At 34.3% G+C, this 25,938-nt stretch overlaps 1 protein-coding gene across 5 annotated transcripts in view; it reads left to right on the forward strand.

Moving 5' to 3' along the window:
* TRAPPC8 (trafficking protein particle complex subunit 8) overlaps positions 1-25,938 on the forward strand; it is a 127,092-nt gene that overhangs the window by 10,512 nt on the left and 90,642 nt on the right. For 3 of the 5 annotated variants that reach the window (XM_074201056.1, XM_074201057.1, XM_074201059.1), the window contains exons 2-7: positions 9,797-9,991; positions 14,682-14,765; positions 19,781-19,870; positions 22,946-23,120; positions 23,855-24,008; positions 25,598-25,688. In XM_074201056.1, the coding sequence (XP_074057157.1) occupies positions 9,797-9,991; positions 14,682-14,765; positions 19,781-19,870; positions 22,946-23,120; positions 23,855-24,008; positions 25,598-25,688 (789 nt within the window). Of the gene's footprint in view, positions 1-9,796; positions 9,992-14,681; positions 14,766-19,780; positions 19,871-22,945; positions 23,121-23,854; positions 24,009-25,597; positions 25,689-25,938 lie in introns of those variants that run through there. The other 2 variants (XM_074201058.1, XM_074201060.1) reach the window with 2 other exon arrangements.

Below are 25,938 nucleotides of genomic sequence, written 5' to 3' on the forward strand. Positions count from 1 at the left end.
TGACACTGAAGAAAGGTCTTAGATAATGAATAGATGAGGATTCTTATTTGTTGATAGAAAAATTTGGTATACTGTTGATTGATTGATAAGAAGGGATCTGAGATAGATCCAGGTCTCATTAAGATCATACACCACTTATATTTAGTGCATGTAAGGGAATTAGTTGGGATGATTAAGAGTCCAGAAAGTTAATGGACTGAACTATCCTTGGGGAGCCTGTTTGACTCAGAAGAGCTATGTCTTGAGAGAGCTACTTAGTACTTGAGGAATAACATTGAGATTAATTCCCAAAACTTGAGGTACATTGATTTAGATCACAAGCCATTTGCAGATTTTTCTTTGTGGTAATACTGTTTTCTGATTTTAAAAACCAAAACAATCTCAGGATAGTATTCCTCTGCTCATTTTCAGTCAAGCATCTACTGTATCAGACTCTCCCAGCAATGTGTGACTTAGAACCTTAGGGCCAAAAGAGACCTTGGAGAAAACTTGGAGTGAACTTTGTCTTTTTCATTTTACAGATGATAAAACTGAGACTCACAAAAGTTAATTGCCCTGCCTAAAACCATATAGTTACTAAATTCTGGGATTGTGTGAGTCTTTTGCATCAACATTGCCTGTTAACTTGTAAAAGCTGTAGGAGGAATTCTGAATTTGGAATTAAAGAACTTGGGTTCAGGGTCTACTCACTCTGTGACCTGATGCAAATCACTTTGTCTTTCTGGGTCTCAGTCTGCTTCTTATCCTCATGCCACTCAGGAAGCAAGACATAATGGAGAGAGCATTAGTCTTGGAGTAAGAGGACTGGAGTTTGAACCTTGCCTCAGACTTTTAATGCTGTGGAATCCTGATCAAATCATTTGATGTCTCTCAACTTCAGCTTTCTGATTGCAGGGAAGGGAGCGATACAGGTCATTCCATTGCACTGATAGTCTATCTTGCACTGATCCCCTCCCCAAGCCCTTTCAGGGTAGTTTTTTCCCCCCCTGCCTCAATCTCCTCTGTCTACATATTTCTTGGCTAGGCCTGGCTTTTTTTGCCTGACTAGGAGAGAAATGTCTTTCTCTTGTGCTCTTTCCACTGGTCTCCTAGCCTGGCTTACCAGTAGGAGGTGAGAAATGTGATTCCATCAGCTCCTCTCTTAGTCTCTTTCTTGAACTGCCTAATACTTGAGAGGATGCCATCAAATCCCTCTCCTTTAAATATTGTTCCATAAGCATTCCAGTGATTTTGAGAGAGTGCGCGCACACACACACACTCTCTCTCATTCAAACCACATTTCTTCATCCCTTTTTGGAAATCCTACTCAATGGTCTAGGTAGGGGGAGTTGGCAGTACTGAAAACGGTGACTCATCAGGAGGAAGGCAGGACTCAGTGGAAGCTAGAAGGTGGGTAGGAGTAGAAAAGAAAAAGATTGAAGATAGAAAGCAGGTTTGTTATCCATGGGGTAGGAATTCTTAAGAGAAGTAGAAGGGATGGGGGAATAAGGGGGAATAAAGGAGGAAGCTTAGGATATTTAAGAGAATATCGATATATATATATGTATATGTATATGTGTATGTGTGTGTATATATATATATATATATATATATATATATATATATATATATATATATATGACTCTCTACCATGAACACTCAATAACCTCTTAACCCTTAAGGTTCATTTATTTACTACCAAATTCTGATTCTTTTTTCCTCAGTGAGTTCAGTGCCTGACTTACAGTTTTTCTTTTTCCCTCATCTCCTGCCTCTTCCTTTTTCCACCTTCTCTACTGAGAACCTTGTCTCTTATTTCACTGAATGAATTGAGGCCATTCATTGAGAACTAAATTTTCTCCCTTCTACTAATTTTCCTATCCCTAAGAAGCCTTCTACCATTATCTCTTTCACTCCTGTTACATCTGAAAAAGGACTCTACTCCCTCCCAGGGAATATTCCTTAATTGCATCTGTTCCATTCTGTCTTCTCCAGTAAATTGCCTTCTTTATTATTGCAACTCTTTTCACTAATATTCAGTTTTTCCCTATCTACTGACTGCTTCCCCACTGCTTGTAAACACTGCCATGATTCTCCCAATTCTCAAAAAACCCTTACTTGATCCATCCATCAATCTATATGTTGATGCTCAGTCATTTTCAGTCATCTGACTCTTGGTGAACTCCATTTGGGGCTATTTTGGTAAAGATATTGGAATGGTTTGCCATTTCCTTCTCCAGTTCATTTTATAGATAAGAAAACTAAGGCAAACAGAGTTAAATGATTTACCCAGGATTATACAGCTGTGTGTGTCAAAAGCCAGAGTTGAACTCTGGGTTTCCTGACTGCTCTATCCACTGTGCCACTTAGCTGCCCTCATTAATCTATATATCTCTCCTTTTGTAATTAAATTCCTTGAGAAGGCTGTCTTCCACTTCCTCTTCTTTTACTCTTTAATGCTCTACAGTCTGATTTCTAATTTTACCTTTCAGCTGAACCTATTCTTTTCTCTATGGTGACCTTTAAATGCTAAATCTTAATTACCTACTTTTTTCTCAGTCTTCAGCCTTCCTGACCTTGATATTAGTCTCAGCTGGTTCTACCTGTCCTTGCTGAATCTTAAACCAGGTTATATCAGCAAACAGTGGATGTCCCCTGGGATCTGTCCTGGGCTCTCTTTTGATTTCATTAGGTGATCTCATTAGCTCCCATGGATTCATTTATCATCTCTTTGCTGCTGCTGATTTTCAATTCACCTTATTCAACTTTAACCTCTTTTCTAACCTGACTTGCATCTCTCTTTAGATATCCTGACTTCCTGAACCAGATAGATTACACATAGACATCTTGTACTCAACATGTCCAAAGTGAAGTCATTGTCTTTTCCCCCAGACCCTCTCTTAACTTCCTTATTATTGTCAAGGCTACTACCATCTTCCCAATCATTCAAGGCTCACAAACTAGGTGCCATTCTGGACTCATTGATCTTTCTCACCCCATATCCCTCCTATAGCTGATCTGTTGCCAATGCCTGTTGATTTTACCTTTTTAACATTACACAAATATGCCTTCTTCATTCCTGATATTGCCACTCCTCAGATGCAGGCACCCCTTCTCACTGCCTGCTGGTTGGACTCTGCCTCAGACCTTTCCTCACTTCAGTCCATCCTTTACTTTAACTGTCAAATTGATTTTCCTAAAGTACAAGGCCAATCTTGTCACACACCTCTTCTCTTTTTCCTTCCATATAGCAAACTCCAGTGGTTCTCTGTAACTTTTAGAATCAAATATTAAAATCTCTTTGGAGTTCAAAGACTTTCATTACTTGACCCCTTCTAACTTTTTAGTCTTCTTATTTTTTACCACATACTGTATAATGTAACCCAGTGACACTGGACACACTATTGCCAACTCTAAGCATTTTTACTAGGATGCCCCCATGTCTAGAATTCTCTCTGATTGTGACTTCTCGACTTCCAGCTAAATAGAATCTCACTTTCTACAAGAAACGTTTCCCTCTTGATTCTAGTACTTTCTTTCTGTTGCCTTTCTCCAATTTATCCTGTAACTAGCTTATTTATAGTTATTTGTTTATTATCTCATCCATTAAATTGTGAGTTCCTCCAGGATAGGGACTGTTTTCTGTTTTTCTTTGCATCTTCTGGGCTCACAACAATGTGTTGCATACAGTAGGTGCTTAATAAAATGTTGACTGAAAATCAAGATAATAACTCTTATTTTACAGATCAAATGAGATAATGTATGCAAAGTGAATTGCTAACTTTAATGTGCTATATAAATGTAAGTTTTAAAATTAATTCTTGAGTAGTTTTAATAAATGACCTTTAAGATACCTTCTACCTGTATTATCTTGTGACTTGTTATAATTTATTTTTAGCAGTTGTTTATTACCTTGACTTCATCTATGATTACTTCATGTTTTTTGAAGTTTCTTTTAGTGCTGTCATAATATAAGAGAAGCTCGTGAACTACTTTGAATTAGTATAGAAGAGGAATTAGGAGATAAAAGGGATTAAAACTAAAGAAGTGGCTTTGACATGTAAAGATTGTATAACCTTTAATAAAGTAATTAGTTTTTCTGAACTTAAAGTCTCCTCGTGCAAGTGTTATCCCTATCTTACAGTGTTCTTTGGGAGGAGAGTGCTTTGTAAACCTTGTTGTGCTACATAAATGTTATTGTTATTATTATTATTATTAGATTATCTGAGAAATAAGAGGAAAAAGCAAGGACTCCAGGAGTCAGAAAAGGTTTTGTGGAGAATATGGGATTTGTTCTAGGCCTTGAAGAGCCAGATATTTTTAGAAATAGAAGAGTTGAGGGAGTGAAGATTTTGAGAATGTGAATGGGCCAAGCTAGGAAGTCATGAGTAAACATGGCTTGAATATGGGGTCCATGAAGAGACTAACTTATTTCCAACTGAACAGTATTGTTTTGGGTGGGGTAGGGGAAAATTTAGAATTGGATGGGCCTAAATTATAGAGGTCATTTTATTCCAATTGAATGTTAACTCCTTGAGGGTAGGGTTGTTTTCATTTTTGTCTTCATATCTCAATGCTCTCATAGACACTGGTTTTGATAAATGCTTATTGAATTGAGTTTTTAAAAAAGGTGAAGTTGCAAAGTTGTGACTAAAACTGCTGCCATTTTCCTGGATCTGCTCCTTCATTTTATTGCTCTTGAGCACATGACCACTCTTAATAACCCAGCTTGTAACTTTATAATCACTACAAGACAGGCATTGTGGTATAATAGAGTCACAGGACCTGGGTTCAGGTCCTGCCTCTAAGATACTAGTTGTGTGATCTTGCATGAGATACTTAACTTCTCATTGCCATAGTCAACACTCTAAAATTCAGGCTAGTTGTGGATCTAGGTTGTTAGAATTTCTTCATCAGGAGTTTCCTATACTAATGAAATTTAAAAGTCCATTAAACAAACAGACCAGGAAACAAGTTCTTGACTCTTTGGTATCCTTTAGCCCTATGTTAAATCTAATTATTTGCCAAGTCCTGTAATTTTTCCTGATATATTATCTTACATTTCTCCCACTTTTTTCTACTTATTTGCCGTTAAATCTCATTTCACCTAGACTATTATAATAGAGCAGCTTGATATACAGGGTTCTGGATTTTGTTTTAGAGGACTTGGGTTTTTGAATGCTGACTCGACCATTTCCTAGGTATCTGACCTTGGACATAGCTAAATTCTGCAGTTCAATTCATTTGAAAATGATGGCATTGATTAGATGACCTTTGAGGTCCTTTTTACTTCTAAATTTATGATCATATTGACTCTCTAGGCTTATTTGACATTATCTCCATTGGTGTTGTTATTCCTGTCAAATTGTATTACTAAACTGTTCCCTAAATTTGATAATCCAATTCTTACCTCTTTGTTATTTGCATAAGCAGTCTATTGTCTCTGTGCCAGTGAGGTATACCTTCATCTTTGCATCTCATAATCCTTGACTTGCTTTAAAGGCTTATTTTAGGTGTAACTTTTGTCTATGAGGCATTTCCTAATCTCTAGCTTTGTAAATGCACTGCCTTCAAAATACTTGTATTTATTTACTTCTATATGTAATATTCACAATAGAATATAACGTGCTTGAGGTTAAGATTTAATTTTTATCTTTGTTTCCCATGACTATTCCATTGTCCTGTGAAAAGTAGATGTGTTATAAATATTTCTTGACTTGATTCTTTTTTATTAATGTTTTTTATACATTAATAGAATATTCTTGTTTAAGAGTAAACAGAATACCCCTCCCCCACAAAATATAGACTCACTTGAGTGATAAAGGGGAGAGAAAAAAATTAAAATTAAAAAAAATAGTAGTAATAATTGTAGGTATGGCCAGGTGGCACAATGGACAGAGCCCCAGCCCTGGAGCCAGGAGCACCCAAGCCCATATCCGGCCCCATACACCCAACAGTTACCCAGCCGTGTGACATGCAAGCCACCCCAATCCCACTGCCCTGCAAAAACCAAAAAAAAAAAAAAAAAAGAAAAAAGGCTCAAAATAAAATAAAACAGTAATAATAGTAGGGGTGGCTGGGTGGCTGGGTGGCGGACAGAGCATTGGCCCTTGAGCCAGGAGCACCCGGGTCCAAATCCAGCCTCAGACATCCAATGATCACCCTGCTATGCAGCTCCAGGCAGGCCACCCAGCCCCATTTGCCCTGCACCTCCCCCCCCAAATAATAATAATAATAATAATAATAATAATAATAATAATAAATGTGCTTCAGTCTTTGTTCCAACACCACCAACTCTATCCTGGGTGGATCACATTATGGTAAGTCCATCGCAAAAATTACTTCCACATTTTTCCACCGTTGCCATTGCTGATCGCAACTCCCTCCTTTCATATTTCTCCACTTCCATGTACTCTATTTTCTTGCTCCTTTCACTCTGACTCTGCTTTAGGGTATCTGAGTGGCACAGCAGACAGATCCCTGGTCCTGGGGCCAAGAGGCCCTGAGCCCCCCCTACTACCCCTTAGGCCTAGCATCCACCTGTCCCTATGGTCCTGGACAGGCCATCCAATCCCAGCCCCTTGCAAGAAGTAAAAAGGAAAATGTGTTATATCTGAGCATCCTCTCCATCACTCACATCACCCCCCTTCCCCCTCCCCCCTTTTCTTCTTACTCCAGATGTCTATACCCCATTGAGTATATATGCTGTTTCCTCTCCTAGCCACCTCTGATGAGAGCGAAGATTCCCTTATTCCCTCTTGCCTTCCCCCTTCCATATCATTGCAGTAGCTCATTGTAATAAAGAAAAAACTTATTATATAAAAAATAAATTGGCCTATTCCCCCTCTCCTTTTTCTTTCTCCCATTACAGTTCCCTTTTTTCTATTGACTCCATTTTTACACCATATTTTATCTTCAAATTCAGCTTTCTCTTGTGCTCCCTCTACTTGCTCTATTAACTGAGAAGGTTCATATGAATATTATCAGTGTCATTTTTCTATGCAGGAATACATGCAGTTCATCAAGTCCCTCATATTTCCACCCTCTCCTTCAATCTCCATTGCTTCACCTGAGTCCTGTATCTGAAGATCAAATCTTCTGTTCAGCTTTGGCCATTCCAACAGGAACATTTGAAATTCCCCTGGTTCATTGCAAGTCCATCTTTTTCCCTGGAAGACGATATTCATTTTTGCTAGGTAGTTGATTCTTGGCTGCATTCTAAGCTCTTTTGCCTTCCGGTATATTATATTCCAAGCCCTATGAGCTTCCAATGTAGTTGCTGCTAAGTCCTGTGTGATCCTGACTGCAGCTTCACGATATTTGAACGGTGTCCTTCTGGTTGCTTGTAATATTTTCTCTTTGACTTGGGAGTTCTGGAATTTTAGGCTATAATATTCCTAGGGGTTGGTTTTTTGGTATCTCTTTCTCAAGGGGATTGGTGGATTCTCTCCATTTCTATTTTGCCCTCTGCTTCTAGAATATCAGGGCAGTTTTCTTGTAGTAATTCTTTGAAAATGATGTCAAGGCTCTTTTCCTGGTCATGACTTTCAGGTATTCCAATAATTTTTAACTTATCTTTCCTAAGTCTGTTTTCCATATCAGTTGTTTTTTCAATGAGATGTTTCACATTTTCTTCTAATTTTTCATTTTTTTGGTTTTGAAGTAATGAATCCTGGTTTCTGGTAAATTCATCAGTCTCCCTGAGTTCTATTCTTTGTCTGAAGGATTTGTTCTCCTCACAGAGTTTTCTTATCTCTTTTTCCATCTGGCCAATTTTGCTCCTTAAAGCATTCTTCTCCTCAATAACTTTTTGAACTGTTTTATCTATTTGACCTAAGCTGGTTTTTAGCATGCTATTTTCTTGGATTTCCTTGACTAGGCTGCTGACTTCATTTTCATGTTTTTCCTGCATCTCTCTCCTTTCTTTTCCCAGTTTTTCTTCTAACTCCCTCATTTGATTTTCAAAGTCTTTTTTGAGCTCTGTCATAGCCTGAGCCCAATTTCTGTTTTTCTTGGAGTCTTTAGATGCAGGAGCTTGTGCTTCCTTATCTTCAGACTGAGTAGTTTGATCCTTCTTGGGCTCATATGCAAAATATTTCTCAATGGTGTTCCTCTTATTTCTCTGCTTGCTCATTTTCCCAGCTTGAGCCTGGTTTTGGGGTGCTTCCTGAGCTTTTGGGACACTCTGACAAGGGTCTCAGTGTGTGAGGCTCTGTCCTCCCTCCTGGTCTGTGAATGACCATAAGCAGCCCCCCTCTGTCACGGGGCTGAGGTGGAGGGGGCATTGCTGTTCTATGGGGGGCCTAGGCTGCGATCAGTATCTGAATGTGGTCAGAACCCCAGAGTCCTGTTCCAGGGGCAGAGGACAGAGCTCAGCAGTTTCTCTTCACTCCCGTTCCCTAGGTTCAATGGGCTCATGCCCTGGGGGCTCCTGCTTACTAGCTCAGCCTGCTTCTGGTTCCTGGATCTGGGCTGTGGTAAGACACTGCTTGCTGTGTGCCCTGAGGGCTGGGCTCCATGTGCTCGCTCTGGCAGAGATCCCCCTGCTGTTCCCTCAATTTCTGCTCGGTGCTCCCCGGGAGCATAGCTCAGGAGACTCCCCTGCTGCTGAGCCGTGGCTCCCAGCACTCTGGGGCTGCCTCCGAGAGGCTGAAGTTCTTTTCCCCGCCAGCCACCCCTCTGTCGGGCCGCCCCTTCAACCCCGGGGAGCAGAGCCTTTCTGCTCTTTTCCAGGTTACCTTGAGTAGGAGAACTGCCTTATTGGGTCTCTCTGTGGGTTCTGTCTCTCAAAAGTTTAGTTAGAGTCCTTAGTTTCGAAGTTTTATGAAAGAGCTTCTAAGAGATGTTCCTTTCCTCTCTTGTCGCCATCTTGGCTCTGCTCTGCCCCTTTGCCTTGATTCTTTTTAATGAATGCGTTTAAGGAATGGTAAATAATTAGATTTGGGAAATACCCTTGCAGTGGCTTTTAGTACCTTTAGTTTTCTGAAATCTGGGAAAAATGAATAGAACTTCATTTTTCTTAATCGCCTAGTGGTACATAACTAAAAAGATTTTTCCTAAGGATTGCCAAACCATAGACTTTGAAAATAAAGTGCAGCTCATAAGTAAATGATGTATTCTGTTTGCCACACTTTTTCTTAAGTAGGATGCTGCATTCCCATCATATAGTTTTCTTTGTGTAGAGAAACTTTCTTACTTTAGTCTAAAATATCTTTTGCAATATTAAAAAATACAATTTTTAAACTGTTTAAATGGGAGAAGAAAATAAAGAAATGAGGTTGAAGCTGTTGGATTTCTTGAGCTCTGGACTCATGAGATTCACTGGCTAGGTCATTTGGTTTATCTAGTCATACTGTTCAGCATCAATATGGTGAAACCATGGTTTAGGGTTGTACACCCCAGGAGAGGTGAGGAGTTTAAGGAGGGGAAAGACTATCCCTGCTCTGAAACAGTTTTGTTCAGGTGCTGATCAGTTGTGTGGTATGGGTCTGTTGCCCATCCACTATCAGTATGGGACAGATACGAAAACTCAGTCTTTAAAAAACAAAAAAAACCCCAACAAAACAATGAAGTACCTCCTCTTTCCCTTCTGACAATGAGAGTCAAAATACAAACTATTTGGACTGCTCCCATTTTTAGCAGGCTACCTTTTAGTCTAGCAAGTATTCAGAATTCTAAGAAGATCCTATTTAGAAGTTTTACATTTTAGGTTTGAGCACTTTATTTTGTGAAAGGTAGTTTTTAACCTAATTTTAAATAAAAACATTTGACTTTGAACAGCACTTTTTGATCATTTTTAATTTTTTTTCTTATATAGTTCATATGAGAGATCCTAATAATCAGCTTCACATAATTAAAAACTTGAAAATATCAGTCAGCAACATTGTCACCCAGCCACCTCTTCCTGGAGCTATTCGGAAGCATTTGAGTGATGTAGTGTCCATCAGCCAACCTGCAGAAGGATTAGTAGCTAATGTGATTACAGCTGGAGATTATGATCTTAACATCAGTGGTAAGTAGCAAGATTTATTATGTCATTTTAAAAAAGTACAAAACAGATGACTTCATTTAAAAAATTCACTGGTTTAAAATTCATTGCTGATTAAACATGTCATCAAAGACATCAATATTTAGAAAAATATTATCTTTCAGTATTAACTTTATGTTAGTATATATTTTTTTTAGAACTGGTCTTGCCAGATTTTTAGATCCAGTAGTTTTCTTGTTAGGGATAGTATTTTAGTTAGCATCTGAACCATGTGGGAAGGAAACAGAAGAGTCAGTTCTATTTGGAGTTTTGCCATTAACATTAAAATGATGCTAGGCAACTGACGCTGTTTAGAGCTTCATATTTATTATTTGTAAAATAAATTTTATTTTATTATCTGTAAAATGAGGATGTTGGAATAGACTATCTAAGATCCCTTTCAAACTCTTTAAGTCTGTGTTCATTGTAATTATAGCTAACAGATTTGTGGAGTTTTAAGCTTTGCAAAGTACCTTATATAATCTCATTTACTTCAACCACCCTTCCTGGATTGTTACCCTACTATTATTTATCTTCATTTTACAGCTGAGGAAACAGGTTAACTGAGAGTTAACTTAGAGTCACTTAGGATCTGAGGCAGGATTCAACTCAGGTCTAATTAATCCAAGTCCATCCTTCTATAATCACTCACTTAACTTGCTGCTTCTTTTCTCCCTTATCCAACATGATTTCCACATATAAGTGGAAATGAATGAATACCAAGCATTGTACTAAATCCTTGAAGACACATTTGGGAAGGGTATTTAAGTTTGAGTTAGGTTGAGGATGAAGAGAACAGTAAAGAAGTCCAGAGGTTTTAGAAGTGTTGGTGATTTCAGACTGCTGAGTGCAAAATGTACTGGAGGGGCAGCTAGGTGGTGAAGTGGATAGAGCACCGGCCCTGGAGTGAGGAGGACCTGAGTTCAAATCCAGCCTCAGTTCACTTAATAATTACCTAGCTGTGTGTCTTAGGACAAGTCACATTAACCCTATTGATTTAAATAAAGTTAAAAAAAAAGAAAAATAACCGGAAGATGGAGCTGAACCTTAGTGATTGCCCTAGCTTACTCCAGAGCAGAGGTATCTAACAATGGGGATCATTTCCTAAGGGGGCCTAAACCATTATTAATTGTTGTTTGGCCTCCATTTTTGTTTGAATTTGACACTGCTGTTCTAGAATATGGCCTAAAGTATGATCCCAGTGAGTTAAAAAGTTATATATGTGATGTGATAATTTATTTCATTTTCAAATTAAATTTATATTATCAAAAAAAGGGAAGAAAATATAAAAGCAAGGTAAGATCTGGTAAGAATTCTTTAAAATGTGATTTGACTTATTAAAGGATTTAAAATTAGGTTTATAAATGAAGTTGGTTGTTAATAAATAGATAGTATTTGTTAATCTAAAAACTTAAAAAGGCTTAACTAATTGTCCATAATATTTGATGAATTTAAGAATATGGAAAATACATCATGGGATTTGAGTTTTTCAATAATTTAACAGAAACAGTCTTTTTTTTATACCACTGAAATTTGTAGTCTAATCTTTGTAGCTTGAGTATGAGCCAAATTATTTCTATGATCACATAATTAAAGCTGTGAATTTAAGGATTTTCTATAAGTATAAGATTAGATTTCTTAAATTTAAGTGGTGAAATATAGGAAAATTTGTCACCACAAAGACCAATTTAAAAGTATTAATATGTCAGTAAGTGGTATTGCTATAATTTATTTTTTCCTGTATTTGCTTTGTAGGTAAAAATAACACATTGAAAGTAGAAAGTAGGATAAAATTGAAATTAAATTTTAATTTGATTCTCTAATTTTTGATTTTTTTCTAGAGTGATATTTTTAAATAAGAGATTTTGAGTCATGATTAACTGATAGAATGTGTTTAGGACTATATTGTTGTTATCAATCTATTTTTTTAAAATATTTAAATGGTGAAAAGGTATTATTAAATCTTTTATCTAAATCTCTCACTTTAAAGGTGAGAAAACTGAGGTCTGGAGGAGTAAATAGCAGTACAGGGTGACCCGAAAGTTTTAGTGGTGTTAAATTTCAGTAGTTTAAAACTTAAATTTGTATTTTTTTGTTTTTCAAAGTTTTATGTTGTGACTTGCCAATATTAGCATACAAAATTGTATACCCATTGTTAAAAATTTAGTTCTGGGTATTGTTTTGGGGTTTTTTTTAGGTTTTTTGTAAGGCAAATGGGGTTAAGTTGCTTGCCCAAGGCCGCACAGCTAGGTAATTATTAAGTGTCTGAGACCGGATTTGAACCCAGGTACTCCTCACTGCAAGGCCAGTGCTTTATCCACTACACCACCTAGCCGCCCCTGGGTATCGTTAAAGTATAAAGTTGAATTTAAAAATTTCTAAACTTAGAATCTTTTAAAATTTGGGTTTCCATAACTTATTATACAAATATAATGTTAAAGTAATTGGATTAATTAAAGTGACTGGACTTAACAAACATTTATTAAGTGCATGCTGCTAGGCATTGTTTGTCATTTATTTAAATTATAATTTTTAAATTATTGTTTATACATTTTCAGTTAGATGATGATTTTTTTTCTGCATCTGGTTTTTCTTTCTTTTTGGTCTTGTTTTGCATTGAAAAGTATCTCCATAAAAGTTAGATGTAATTGATTAGCCTATGGTTGTTGCTTTGACCTTTCTATGAGGGAAATCTTTTTTTCATTTTTCCTAAAGGCTTAGGAATATTGTGATATTTTAGAGGGTAAAGCAGTAGAATTGATTTTTTTTTGTGGCTACCATAATCATGATAAGTTTGGGGAGATTACCTGAGAGACAGGCAGTTGCAGGCCATATTCTGTTACAGGCAATTGCAGGTCATGCTCTGCTTCCTACTGGAAATGTCCATTTACTTTTTTTTTTAAGGTTTTTGCAAGGCAATGGGGTTAAGTGACTTGCCCAAGGCCACATAGCTAGGTAATTATTAAGTGTCTGAGGCCAGGTTTGAACTCAGGTCCTCCTGACCCCAGGGCAGGTGCTCTATCCACTTTGCCACCTAGCTGCCCCCATGTCCATTTACTTTGGAGGGAGATTCTAGCCATTTCCATATTCTTGCTGCAAACCATTATAAGGGTTACTTGTTGTTGGCTAATTACTCCTTTGGAGGATGACTCAATAAAAATCTTCAAAATCTACTGGTTGTATAGAATTGAGTATTGGAGAGTTCTGGGCTAGAATATTGGGTTTTAGTTCTTTGTCAACTTCAGCAGTCATTGGAACTTCAAAGAGTTGGGTTTTTTAAGATTGATGTTAAAGTAAAATTTCTTTAGGGTTGAACACTTTTATAAAGGAAAAAATTTTGATTTTATGGAAACTTCTCTTTATCAAAATCATTTCAGTTTGTTGCCAGCCAGATGAGCATTATAGAGATGGAGTACAGTTAAATCTTTGAACTATATTCTAATTGATAGAAGTTGAGATGAAAGAGACAGCAGGAAGTCTGGAAATTAACAAAGTTGTATAATGGAGTGATGTAGAGGCTTTAGCAATTAATGGAGATAGAGGAACACTTGGATATTTTTATCCATGAATGCTGCAGAAGTATCAGGTTGGTACTGCTTTTTCTGACTTATAGTTTTTTGTGTCAAGTTATATTTCTCAGCCATGGGATACAGGTATTCTTAATCTATACACCTGGGCCTAATGAGTCCTAACTTTTATATCTTTTACACTACTTGATCCTAAGTGTTTGCTGAGTAGGATTTGAGGAGTGATAAAATAGATGCTGGCTACTTTTGTTTGTAGAAAAATACTCTGGGAGAAAAATGATGAGTTGTTCCAATGTTGCCATTATGGAGAGAGTGAAGACAATCTTTGAAAGCAAGGTTATTTCATTAAAGTATGAAGCAAATGTAGCTTTGGAGTTGAAGAATATCAGGGATTTGAAAAATAAATTACTTGGTATGATAAGCTACTGTAATTTTTTCTGAACTGAAAGGCAGTTGAATATTTAGTATTGGGTGTAAGTAGATGTCTGACTTTAATGTTAGGTTTTGTTTGTGGATGTCTAAGAGTAAAGGTTTAATTTTCTTTAATGAGGTTTTTTTTCCATTAAACTTTCAGCCTATTAAGTTAAGAAGGCCTAAAATCTTTTGTTTAATAGAAAAGAAAACATAGGAAAAGTGTTTTAATTTTTTGTCCCTGATCTAACATTGCTTTTTGCTATGAAATAATTTGGTATATTCATATACAATAAATGAAAGGAGTTAAGCTATAGCAGAGTGCTTTACTGGAAACTTAGCACAAACTCCCAAACATTTCAACAAAATGGTAACTAAAAATCTAAGAGCTGATAAAAGGAAAGAGAAAGTATATGTACGATATTCTGCCTTTCACTAATATCACACTACTTTTCACTGATAATCTGATTTGTTTTATTTTTGAGTTCTGCAAACTAGGAATCTTTTATCTTTGTAGGAGAATTAGCAGACAGAGTAGCCTGTTTTGTATTTTTATTAGTACTAAACAATTTAGTAAAAATAATATAAATTAAGGCAAGTGTGTTTTCTTCCATTCATGTTATTGGACATACATATACCCTTCAGTCCCTCTGCCCCATCCACCTCACTCATTCAAAGGAAATAACTGGTATCTGTTCATGTAAATTTAGTTAACAATGCCATATTTTCTCTGTCAGATCGATCAATTAAAGCTAGTGTTCCTTGGTACAATAATTGGAAAGACACACTGATGGAACTGAAAGAATCCACGTTATATTCAGGTATTTCTTGTGGTGGATGTGAGTTTTCCATATTGCCCTTAGATTTCTCCTTGTTGGTGTACTCCATCAACTTTTGCTTATTCTGCTACTTCTATTTAGCCCTCTCCCTTATTTGATACACTTTTTTCAACATTTCCAAAAATATGCACCATTGGTGATGGTTGTTGGCTTCTATCCTTTTAGCTTTATTCTTTGATCTTTAATTGAAATGTTAATTTTACAAATTGTAGACACTGTTCTTTAATAGAATAACTTCAGCTTCACTTAATTCTGAAGAGTAGAGACAGGTTGATCACTTTTTTGTTTCTAAATCTTTAATTTATTATTTTAAAAACGTTTTTAATATCTTTCATGTTATTGATTACACTGCTATTTAAGTGCTACAATGTTGTATTTAGACTAAAAACATTTTCTGATGATATATAGTATTTTAGGGGAAGTATGTCTAATGTGGTTTATTAAATTACTGCCATTTTCCTAAATGTAGGTTTTTCGAGGACAAAAGACCATAAATAACATTTCTTCATTTTGAAAGTTTCTTTAAAGTATTAACATACAGGAAACTACAGAATTAACTTCTTATTTGAAATTCTTAGATACTTGTTAGTTTATTGCTAATTAACTATATATATTAACTATACAGATTAATTATATATAATTAACTATATATAATATACATATAAAATTATAAAATATATTGTAGTTTGGTTTAGAATATGAAAATAACTTGGCAACAGCTGAAGTTAAACATTTTGTATTCCTTACAGTTTTATTACTAAATTATATAACATACTCATCAACACATACATACTTAATAGATAATTTGCAAATTGATTTAGAATTGATTTTTCTTGAACACTTGTATCATAAACCCCTTTGGCAAAGAATTATGTTTTAAATGTATAAAATAACATGAATCAAATTACAAAGGAAACAAATCATATTGAAATATAGTTTTAGAATTTAAGGTTAAGAAGCCTTGATTCAGAAATTGATTTCATTTTTTTAAGTATATTTAGTAATCAGGCATCTCTTGTTTTTACTAATTTTATGTGAATTAATCTAACCTATTGTTTTTGTATCATCTGATTTCCTAATATATCCCACCACTTCAACCAGCATTTGTAAAGAAGAATTTAAAAAATTTAGTAAAACTAATAAATGAAAAATGCTTGAAATTATCTGTAATGTTGTACGCCCAAAATTCCCTATGTCTTGGGGAAAAAAGGGAGATGTCTTTTTCAGGATATACCTTTTCTTGGGAGGGCCTTTCTTTTCTTTCTCTTTGTCTCTGTCTCTGTCTCTGTTCTCCCCCCCCCCCCTTTATTGATTTTCATCACTTACATTTCTTCAGAGAAATTTCTAATTTCCTTCTCAGAGAAAGCCATTTTTTATAATAGAAAAACAAATAGTTTAGCAAAACTAACCAACACATGAGTAAAGACTTGATATCTGCAGTATTCCGTTGCTCATAATTACTTTCCTCCCCCATTCCCCCCACAGAAAGGAGGAAGTTGACTTCTTGTATTTTTCTTTGGAATCAAACTTTGTCATTATAATTTTATGTTATTCAGTTTTAAAATAATTCTGGTGTAGTAATTATGTATCTTGTTTTGCAATTGTAGTTTATAATATATAATACCTTGTAGAGTTTTTTAGGTGATAAAAATATTAATAGTTTTTAACTATTATAATTAGTTGTATAGCACTTTAATAATTTACAAAGCATTTTGTGAACAGTATCCCATTTTATTTCTTAACAGTATTTCTTTCTAGTATATATATATATATATATATATATATATATATATATATATATATATATATAGCTTTATCCCAAAGCAGTATCAGCAATGATTCCAACACAAAATAAATCACAGCATCTTAGATTTGACAGGGAACTTTAGAAATGATCAGATTCACCCTACTCCACTACCTCTCTAACTTGGTCTTTTATAAAGATGAGACCAAAGAGATTGAAGGATTTGTTCAAAGATGCCTTGCCTTTGAATTCTGAAGAAAAAAGCAAGATACTTTAGACCTGGTTGACTTCAGGATATTTATTACATATGTCTTTGCATGTTTTACTGTTGAACAAGTGTTCTGAAATTTTAGTTCTAAAGTGAGAAGAAAGGTGGAGTCAGCCTTTAATCTATTTAAGATTAAAAACATAAACTCTTGAGTCATTGGAGTGTTTGTAATATGAATAAAAATAGTGCTTAGTAGTAATTTAAGAGTTATACTATGAATTTCATAGATTTTCAGAAAAATAGAATTTCAAAGATTTTGAAGCTATAGCTTAGTCACAAGGAGAATTCTTAAAACTTAGTCATTATGTTGAGAACAGTTTTCCTAATATCATTAAATGTAAGCTATCTTTTAGTTTACTTCTTGGCCTTAGATTTTTTTTCCTTGAGATACTCAGAATTAGTTAATATTATTGAAAAAAATGGTACATTGACTGTTGCTTAATTTTGATAGGAGAGAAGTTTAATTCCTTTATACGTTTTACTATGTTATTATTAATAGGGATATAAAGAATGCAGGTTTTTTTTATTTAGAATTTTAAAGCAAATGTTGATATTTAGAATGCTCTATATTATTCATGGCTATTGTGTTCAAAGTTCCGAAAATAATTGTATGCCTTTAGTGCTCAAAATAGAGAGACTTTTTTAAACTGAAAATTAAGAAAATACTTAATTTTTCATTTTTGCTTTTTTGGTAATCAGTTATATATTAACTATTTTTTTGCTTAAAGTCAATAAAGTAAGTACTTATCCAAATGAGTCAGCAGTCTATATAGAACTAAGTAAAGAATTTAACTCTTCCAATTTTTTTAGGATTTTGCAAGGCAAATGGGGTTAAGTGGCTTGCCCAAGGCCACACAGCTAGGTAATTATTAAGTGTCTGAGCCTGGATTTGAACCCAGGTACTCCTGACTACAGGGCTGGTGCTTTATCCACTGCGCCACCTAGCTGCCCCCCCCCCCCCCCCAGTTTTTCTTTTAGAGCCATCTTTGCCCCCTGGATCCTTGCTGAGTTTCCAGTTCTCTTCCATCATAAATATTTAGAATCTCATTAACTGAATTTAGGGCTATATATTTTCACATATCTTATTTGTTCACCTCAGGCAGCATAGATGACTATTTCTTTCCCCTTTCTTTTTTTTTCTTTTTTTTTAATTTTTAGGTTTTTGCAAGGCTGTGGAGTTAAGTAGCTTGCCCAGGGCCACACAGCTAGGTAATTATTAAGTGTCTGAGGCTGGATTTGAACTCAGGTACTCATGACTCCAGGGCTGGTGCTCTATCCACTGCACCACCTAGCTGCTCCCTTTCCCCTTACTTTCTATGATTACTAAATGCATAGAAATAAAATGAAGAAAAACTGAGTGTATTATATCATTTTGAGCTATACTGGAGAGAAGGAGGGCAAAAAAAAGGTAATCAGAAGTAAAAGAATATTCCCTTGACTTTCTTCTTTGAATATCCTTTGCATTCAACCAGATATATATTTTTCAATTCCCCTTTTTGACTTTATTCCTATGGCTGCTAACTTTTAATATATACATATTGTGGACATAGGTTATAATGTCTTAGGCTCATATAGAATGTATATGTTGGTTGAAGAGAAAATTACTGTGTCATGGTAGTTAACTGTCATCTACTTTGCTTTCTTTTAGTATCTTTTAAAAATAAATTGCAGTATGTCTAAGATGCTTTCATTTTCTGCTTTGTGATAATGTGCTATTGTTCAACAATGTGATTCTTTATTGTTTACCAAATATTTTCTCATCTGTTACTTCACTTAAGTACCAAAACAACTTTTGTGAAGTAGTACTGCAAATTACCATTCCCATTTTTTAGATTGAGAAACAATGCCAGAGAGGAAATTGACTAGCTCAAGCTTATGCAGTTTGTAAATGGTAGAATTTAGGTCTTCTCACTCCAAGGTATTATTTTTATTAGCAATTTTCCTAATAGAATAATGAGTTTTATATGCCCAAAAGGCAGATTAGGGGAATTTTTGGTAGATTTGGTTAATTGTTTTTTAAAATATATTTTTATTGCTATCTTTTGTCTCCTAGATTTCCTGCTGTCTTCTCCACCTCTTATTTCAGAGTCTATTCTTTATTTCTTGTGAAGATAGGTTATTATTCAGTTAATTTGGAACCCTTTTCAATATTTTGTATAGTATTTTTAATAGTAGAAAAATATTCAGCTTTTTGTCATTTAGAAAAGTTTGTTTGATCAATATATTTTAAGATAAGACCAGATTCAGTTCTAGTGAATTTTTTGTTGTTTGTATAGAAAGCCATAGCTTTTTTTCAGTTATTAGAAAAAATTCTAATAAAAAAAGATAGTATGCAATAGACTTCATAGTTGATTTAAATTAATTTGATATATATATATATATATATATATATATAACTATAGGAGGAAATATATCTCCCCTAACATATGAAATATTCTAGTATTATTCATTCTGAGATATATTTATTTTTGATTCTATTCAATAGAGGTTATTTACTGAAATATCTTTTTTTTGCAAGGCAATGGGGTTGAGTGACTTGCCCAAGGTCACACACAACTAAGTGTCTGAGGTTGGATTTGGACTCAGGTCCTCCTGACTCCAGGGCCAGTGCTCTATTCTCTGTGCCACCTAGCTGCTCTCTGAAACATTCTAAGATTATTGTTAATAATACTGTTTATAATTTAGAAGTATGGCATGATACTCTGTTCTCACTATATAGTGTCTTTTTGTCTTACAGCTAAAATTTAATGTTTTCTTATGTGCACTTGTCACAAGGAAATAGGGGTTTGTATATACTTCAGACAGCTACACTTTTAATTTTTGAAGCATGTTTTTTATTTTAAGAAATAATTTTGTGCGTGTGAAATTGTCATTTTATTTTCAGAAGTTTGAATTTGCATGTTCTAATTACTCCTTTGACATTTATTAATTTAAATTGTAAATGTTTTCTTATGAAGCATTTTCTGAATATTTTCTCAATTTCAGCTACTACTCCCTGGTTTGAATCTTACCGAGAAAGTTTTCTTCAGTCCATGCCAGCCTCGGATCACGAATTTCTAAACCACTATTTGGCATGTATCCTTTAAACTTAAAAAGAGATGTTATTAATTTTGAAAGTATTCTTATGCAGGAAAACTTATAAAAATGTATGGAAATGATACATGGGATTAAATGGGATAGCAGAAATTTGTCTTCTTTGATAATTGCCTCAAGTCCTAATTGTCACACTTTGCCTAGGTAACTAGCAAAAAAGAAAGCAAAAAGCATCTATTAGGTGCTTACTGTATGTTAGAAACTGTACTAAGTGCTAGAGATACAAAGTTTAAAAAGTGGAGCTTATGGTCTGATGTAAACAACTATGTACAAACAAGAAATAGGATAAATTGGAGATAATCTTAAGGGGAAAGTACTTGTATTATTAAGCAGACAAGAAGATGCAAAAGAAAAGTACAAACAACCCTAATCCTTAAGGAGGCCACATTCTAATGGGGGAAACAACATGTAAATAACAGGTGTTTCTGTTAAAGAATATAGGAAGTAATCTAAGAGGGGAAGACATTATCAGCTAGGAAGACCAAGAAAGACCTCTTGTAGAGGGTAGATTATGAGACTTAAAGGAAGCCATAGAATTTGTGGTGAGAAGAGTAAGACACAAAGACAGGAGAGAGTGTCTTGTGCATGCAATAGCAAATGCATCATTATTGTGTGGTAGAGTGTGGGATAGAGAGTAAAGAAGTAACAACCAGAGAGATAAAAAGGAGCCAGGTTGTGAAGAATTTTAAATGCCAAACTGAAGTTTATAGTTGCTCCTAAAGAGATCCACTGGTGTTTATTGAATAGGGGAGTAACATAGTCATATTTTTGCTTTAGAAAAAATCACTTTGACAGTTGAGTTAAAAAATGGATTGGATTGAGGAGAGACTTGAGACAAGGAGATATTAGAAAGTACTGCAGTAGATATGTTGACTGTCTTCCCTAGAATGTTGACTGTGTGAGAAAGGGAGACTTGTATGAAAAAATGGATATAAGAAAAGGGAGAAAAAACAAGACTTAGAAATGGATTTATTTATGTGAAAGAGTAAGAAAGTTGACTAAAAGATTAGGACACTGAGTGACTAGGAAGATAATGGTTCCAAGTATTTGGAAGGGGGTGGGGAGGAAGATAAGTTCATTTCTTAATATGTTGACTTTAAGATACCTATAGGACATTCAGTTTGAGATGTCTAAAAGTTGGTGATGTAGGGCTTTAACTAAGGAGCAAGACTAGGCCTCAATATATTGATTTGTGAGTCATCTATATAGAAATAATTGAATAAACCCATAAGAGGTGATGAGATTATCAAGAGACAGATATTATAGGGGAGAAAAAAAAAGAAGTGAACCCAGGAGAGTCTTGGGGAACACTCATATTTAGTGGACATGACTGGGATCAAGACCTTAGCAATAAGACGAGAAAACAGTGAGAGGAAACCTAGAAAGGAAATAGTGATTCATAGTATCATAGATTGCAGAATCAAGAAAGGTAAGCATGTAGAAAAGACCATTAAATGTGGTTATTAAGAGATCTTTGGTAATTGTGAAGAGATTAGTTTCATTTGAAAGATGAAGTTAGAAGTCAGATTATAAGTTTAGTCAGCACCTGCTCTAGATGGCTTTCTTTAGTTTAACTGAGAAGTAGAAAAGATACAATATAACAGCTAGTTATTGGGATAAAAGGCCTTTGTCTTTTTAAAGATGGGGAAGTATGAGTCTGTAGGTAGCTAGGAAGGAGAGATTGAAGGTAAGAGAGAAAATGAGAATGATGGAGGCAATTTGCTGGAAAAGACAGGAGGGGATGGAATGAGGGATGCATTTAGAGGAGTTGCCTTTGGCAAGAAAAAATGTTGACTCTTCTTGTGAGATGGGTGTCAAAGGAAATATTTTGGAAAGATGTCTGAGTGACATGATAGCAGGCAGAGAGGAGAAGAGGGAACTCTTGGCAAAATTTCAGTGAAGTATATGATAAGGTCCTCAGTCTCAGAGTGTCATAGAAGCCTTAGGAGAGACACAGAGGTTGGAAATATAGCTACTGTGGAGGGTGGGATAATGAATTAATTAGGGAGAATTTTGAAAATCATAAGAGCTTAGGAAAAAGTCCACTTTCCTTCCCTGCACAGTTTAGATGTGGTTTTCAAAAAGGAAACTAATTTCATAGTAGTAATTACCTAATTCTTTAAAAATTAGGAATTGAAGAAAAATTATCTATACAATAAGCTTCACATTCCAGAGGAAGCAGTTTCACTCACGCATAAATATATTTATTCCAATTTAATGACAGAATATGTACACATTTTGTCTTTGTAGAGATGCATATCTATAGGTATAGCTATATATGTCAGTATTTACGTCTATATATCTATGTATTAATATATATAAACTATGACCAGATTAAACTCTAGTGAGCATTTTATATTGTTTATACAGAGTACATGATTTTTTTGTAGTTTTCTATATATCTACCTTTCTATCTACATCTTTGAAGTTTGTATGGCCTTTGAATCTTCTCACCTAAATAATAGAATCAGGGCCCTAGTTTTGAAAGTAATAAGCTGATGAGCTGCTACATGAAAAAAAAAAATCCCTTAGCATTAAAACAAATTCACTTTGAATACCCTTTTTTATTTTTTTGGCAAGGCAATGGGGTTAAGTGGCTTGCTCAAGGCCACACAGCTAGGTATTTATTAAGTGTCAGAGGCTGGATTTGAACTCCTGACTCCAGGATCAGTGCTCTATCCACTGTGCCACTGAGCCACCCTGGAATACACTTTGAGTACAAAAAAAAAAGTTAGATTTTGATTATTAGCTTTCAGGAAGTTGGTTCTGATAGATATTTTTAATAAATTCATTATGTTTCCAGTTATATAGATTTTGACAGTAATATTCTTTTATTCATGTTAATTAGATATTAATCTACTATTCAATTTGTCATTTAAGTTTTTTAGACTGTTGAAATCACTTATACTATAAATCTTATTGTATTTGGGAATATTCTTAGTATTTATAGCTAATATTTATAAAATTGAATTTATCTTTGAAAAAATAATTAATTTTAATAAATACTTATATGTCATAGTGTATTGTAATAGTTACCTTAATAATGTGCCTTGCAAGGTATGTTGGTAGCATCTTCTAGTGAACCTGAACCTGTGGAACAGTTTTTGAAATTGTCCCAAGAGCAGCATCGAATTCAGCACAGCAGTGACTATTCCTACCCCAAATGGTTCATACCAAATACACTCAAGTATTACGTCCTGTTGCATGATGTAAGTGCAGGAGATGAACAAAGGTAGGCTTCGTGTTATGTTAGTTAAAAATGTTTATTGATCTGAATTTTGAATTTCTATTTGATCCAAGAAAGTAAAATTCTTTGATATCTTGAGTCTGTTAATAATCACAGTTTTACTCTTATTCTGGTGTTTTTCTAAATTTTACCATTTTTGACCAGCTAATAGCCAAACCAACCCCCCTTCTTACACATAAGTTTAAACTGTTAAAAATCTTTAACTTCTACTAGATTGTATTGATAAGTGTATTTTTGAGGGCAACCTTTTATTTATTTTAACTTCTCAGTCTCAGTAACAAACAATTTTTAACCTAGTAGAAAAGAATGTTAAGTTGATAAATATGAGGTAAGTCCAGAGTACCAGTCATTAAAGACTCTGTACTTACAGTTTCTTAGTTCTGTACCTTAAGTTTCTTATTTTTCTTTCTCCTCCTTCCAAACTTCTTGAAGGGAATTGGAGTAATAAACATAACTTTTGCAAATGCCAATCTTATAATATTCTTAATTTTATTATGGTAATATCCTAGAATAGATTCTCTGCAAGATGTTCAAATTCAGACAAGTTTTTAGTCATGCTGATTTGAGTTTTAATTTTGCATTCTTACTAGATAAATTACAATATTTAATTTTTAGTTTTCAGAAAGTTTAATTTTTCTGGATTTGTTTTTAAAGATATGAAAACTTTTGTATAAAGATTGAATTTGAATTTTTTTTGTTTCTTTTTTTTTTAATTTCAGAGCTGATTCAATTTATGAGGAAATGAAGCAGAGATATGGAACTCAGGGTTGTTATTTGCTTAAAATTAATTCTCGAACATCTAATCGATCATCAGATGAACAGATACCAGATCCTTGGAGTCAGTATCTTCAGAAAAATTGTATTCAAAACCAGGTATATGTAAAAACAAGCAAATAAAGCACAAACACAAATTCTCCAAACCTACTTAATAATGGTTTTTATAATAGCTTCCCCCCCATTCTGTAATACCCCAACCTAACTATAACAGTACTACAGTAATTATTTTTTGTGATGTGGCATGAGCAAACTAGCACTAGTTACTTTTTAAAATCCCCAATGACAAATCTTCCCTTGGCTAATGCTTTCTGATCATTATTTCGATGCATGGACTTTTCTTCCTGACTTATTCTTTATTCCTTGTAAGATGTTGTTCATTTTTTTTCTATTCCCTTCATTGTTCTCAAGAAATAAAGGAGCCATTTTGCTGGGGAAAAGCACTGAGGTGGGAGAGCAGTGAAAGTTTTTCCAAATTCTTCTCTGCTTTCTAAGACTTAGGTTCTGTTTTAAAATATACTAATTACTGTATTCCTTTTGGTGTGCTGACACTACTTTCCTATTAGGAAAGCTTCTTTTAAGGAAGCAGTAGATATTTTGATATGCTGTGTAGCATAGCCATTGATTTTTTGTGTAGTGTGTTGTTTGTTTAAGATACAAAATATGATAATATTCTCAGTTGTATAGAATTTATATTTTGTTTCTTCTGGGTTTCTGATAGGATTGTTAGTTACCAATCTGTATATTTCTTTTTATGTACAAATTTATCCATACATAGGTGATTTTTTTTTAACTTATATAGAAGTTATCCCAGAGCTCATATTTCAGTTAACTTAAGAGACTATTCCAGATCTATTGACTCCTTACTGTTCTTATATGGTACAAAGTAAAGATAATAGGATAAAAAAAAGTAACGCTTTAGATGTGAGAGACTCTAAACCTTAAAAATTTAAAAAAACCCAATTAAATATTTTTATTCAAGGTACATTTATTATAGGAAGAATGCCAGTGACTTGAAAGAAGCTGGAGTGGGAAGGACAGAAGGGAAACTGTCCAGATTGAGAATCAACTGGTTGATAGGCCTCAACTAAGCATTAGCTAATGTACCCACACTTCTGTGTATATCTTGTGTGAAATACCCTAAATATACTTAATCCTCAGCAAAGATTCCACTAGTTTTTTTAGATATATTCATCTTAGTTGTATATCTATACTTCAATTTTCCAAGACATGCTTCACCAGGTTTTTCCCTCCATGCCTAATTAGGTATTTGACTATTTATTCTTTTTCTCAGACATCCTACTCTTTCATTGACATGTGCATGAACATCTTTAAATTTAAGGAACTATATACAGAAATGTACATACTTAGATTCAGTGAATATATATATATATATATATATATATATATATATATAAAGTAAATGCCATTTGAAATGATTAGCATGACTGAATGGCAAGGTAAATAGGTAAGTTGATGAAGCTGCTGATTAGGGAGTAAGTATTGTTTTGTCAGAAAGTATACTTGTCAGGAAGAATTAACAAATAACTACACTGTGTTCCTGAGTTTGGTGATTTTGTATTACTAGCTACTATCTATTATTATCTATCTATCTATCTATCTATCTATCTATCTATATCTATCTATCTATCTATATATAGTTTCTAATCCATTTTTTCTTTTAATAGGAATCATATGAAGATGGTCTATACATAGCTTCAAATAAGAATGCCGATAGTAGCATGCTTTCATTGGATGGATTAGATAATGAAATCAAAGGTCTTTATTTTTTTATTTTTTGCCAATTTTTCACTATGAAAAATTATATTAAGTGGCTAAAATAGTTCAGCTTTTATAATCCAAGATCCTTCTATTTTGACACATTAACTTTTATTCTGGAGACTTGAGTTAAATGATTTAATTTATTTTATGTAAAAATATTCTTTTTTAATAGTAGTCCTATAAATAATTTATTTTTAATTCCAAAATAGTAAGGGTGTTAGGAGTAATTTTTAATATTACTCGCCAT

The sequence above is a fragment of the Macrotis lagotis genome, chromosome X (assembly GCF_037893015.1).
Source record: "Macrotis lagotis isolate mMagLag1 chromosome X, bilby.v1.9.chrom.fasta, whole genome shotgun sequence".
NCBI lineage: Eukaryota > Metazoa > Chordata > Mammalia > Peramelemorphia > Peramelidae > Macrotis > Macrotis lagotis.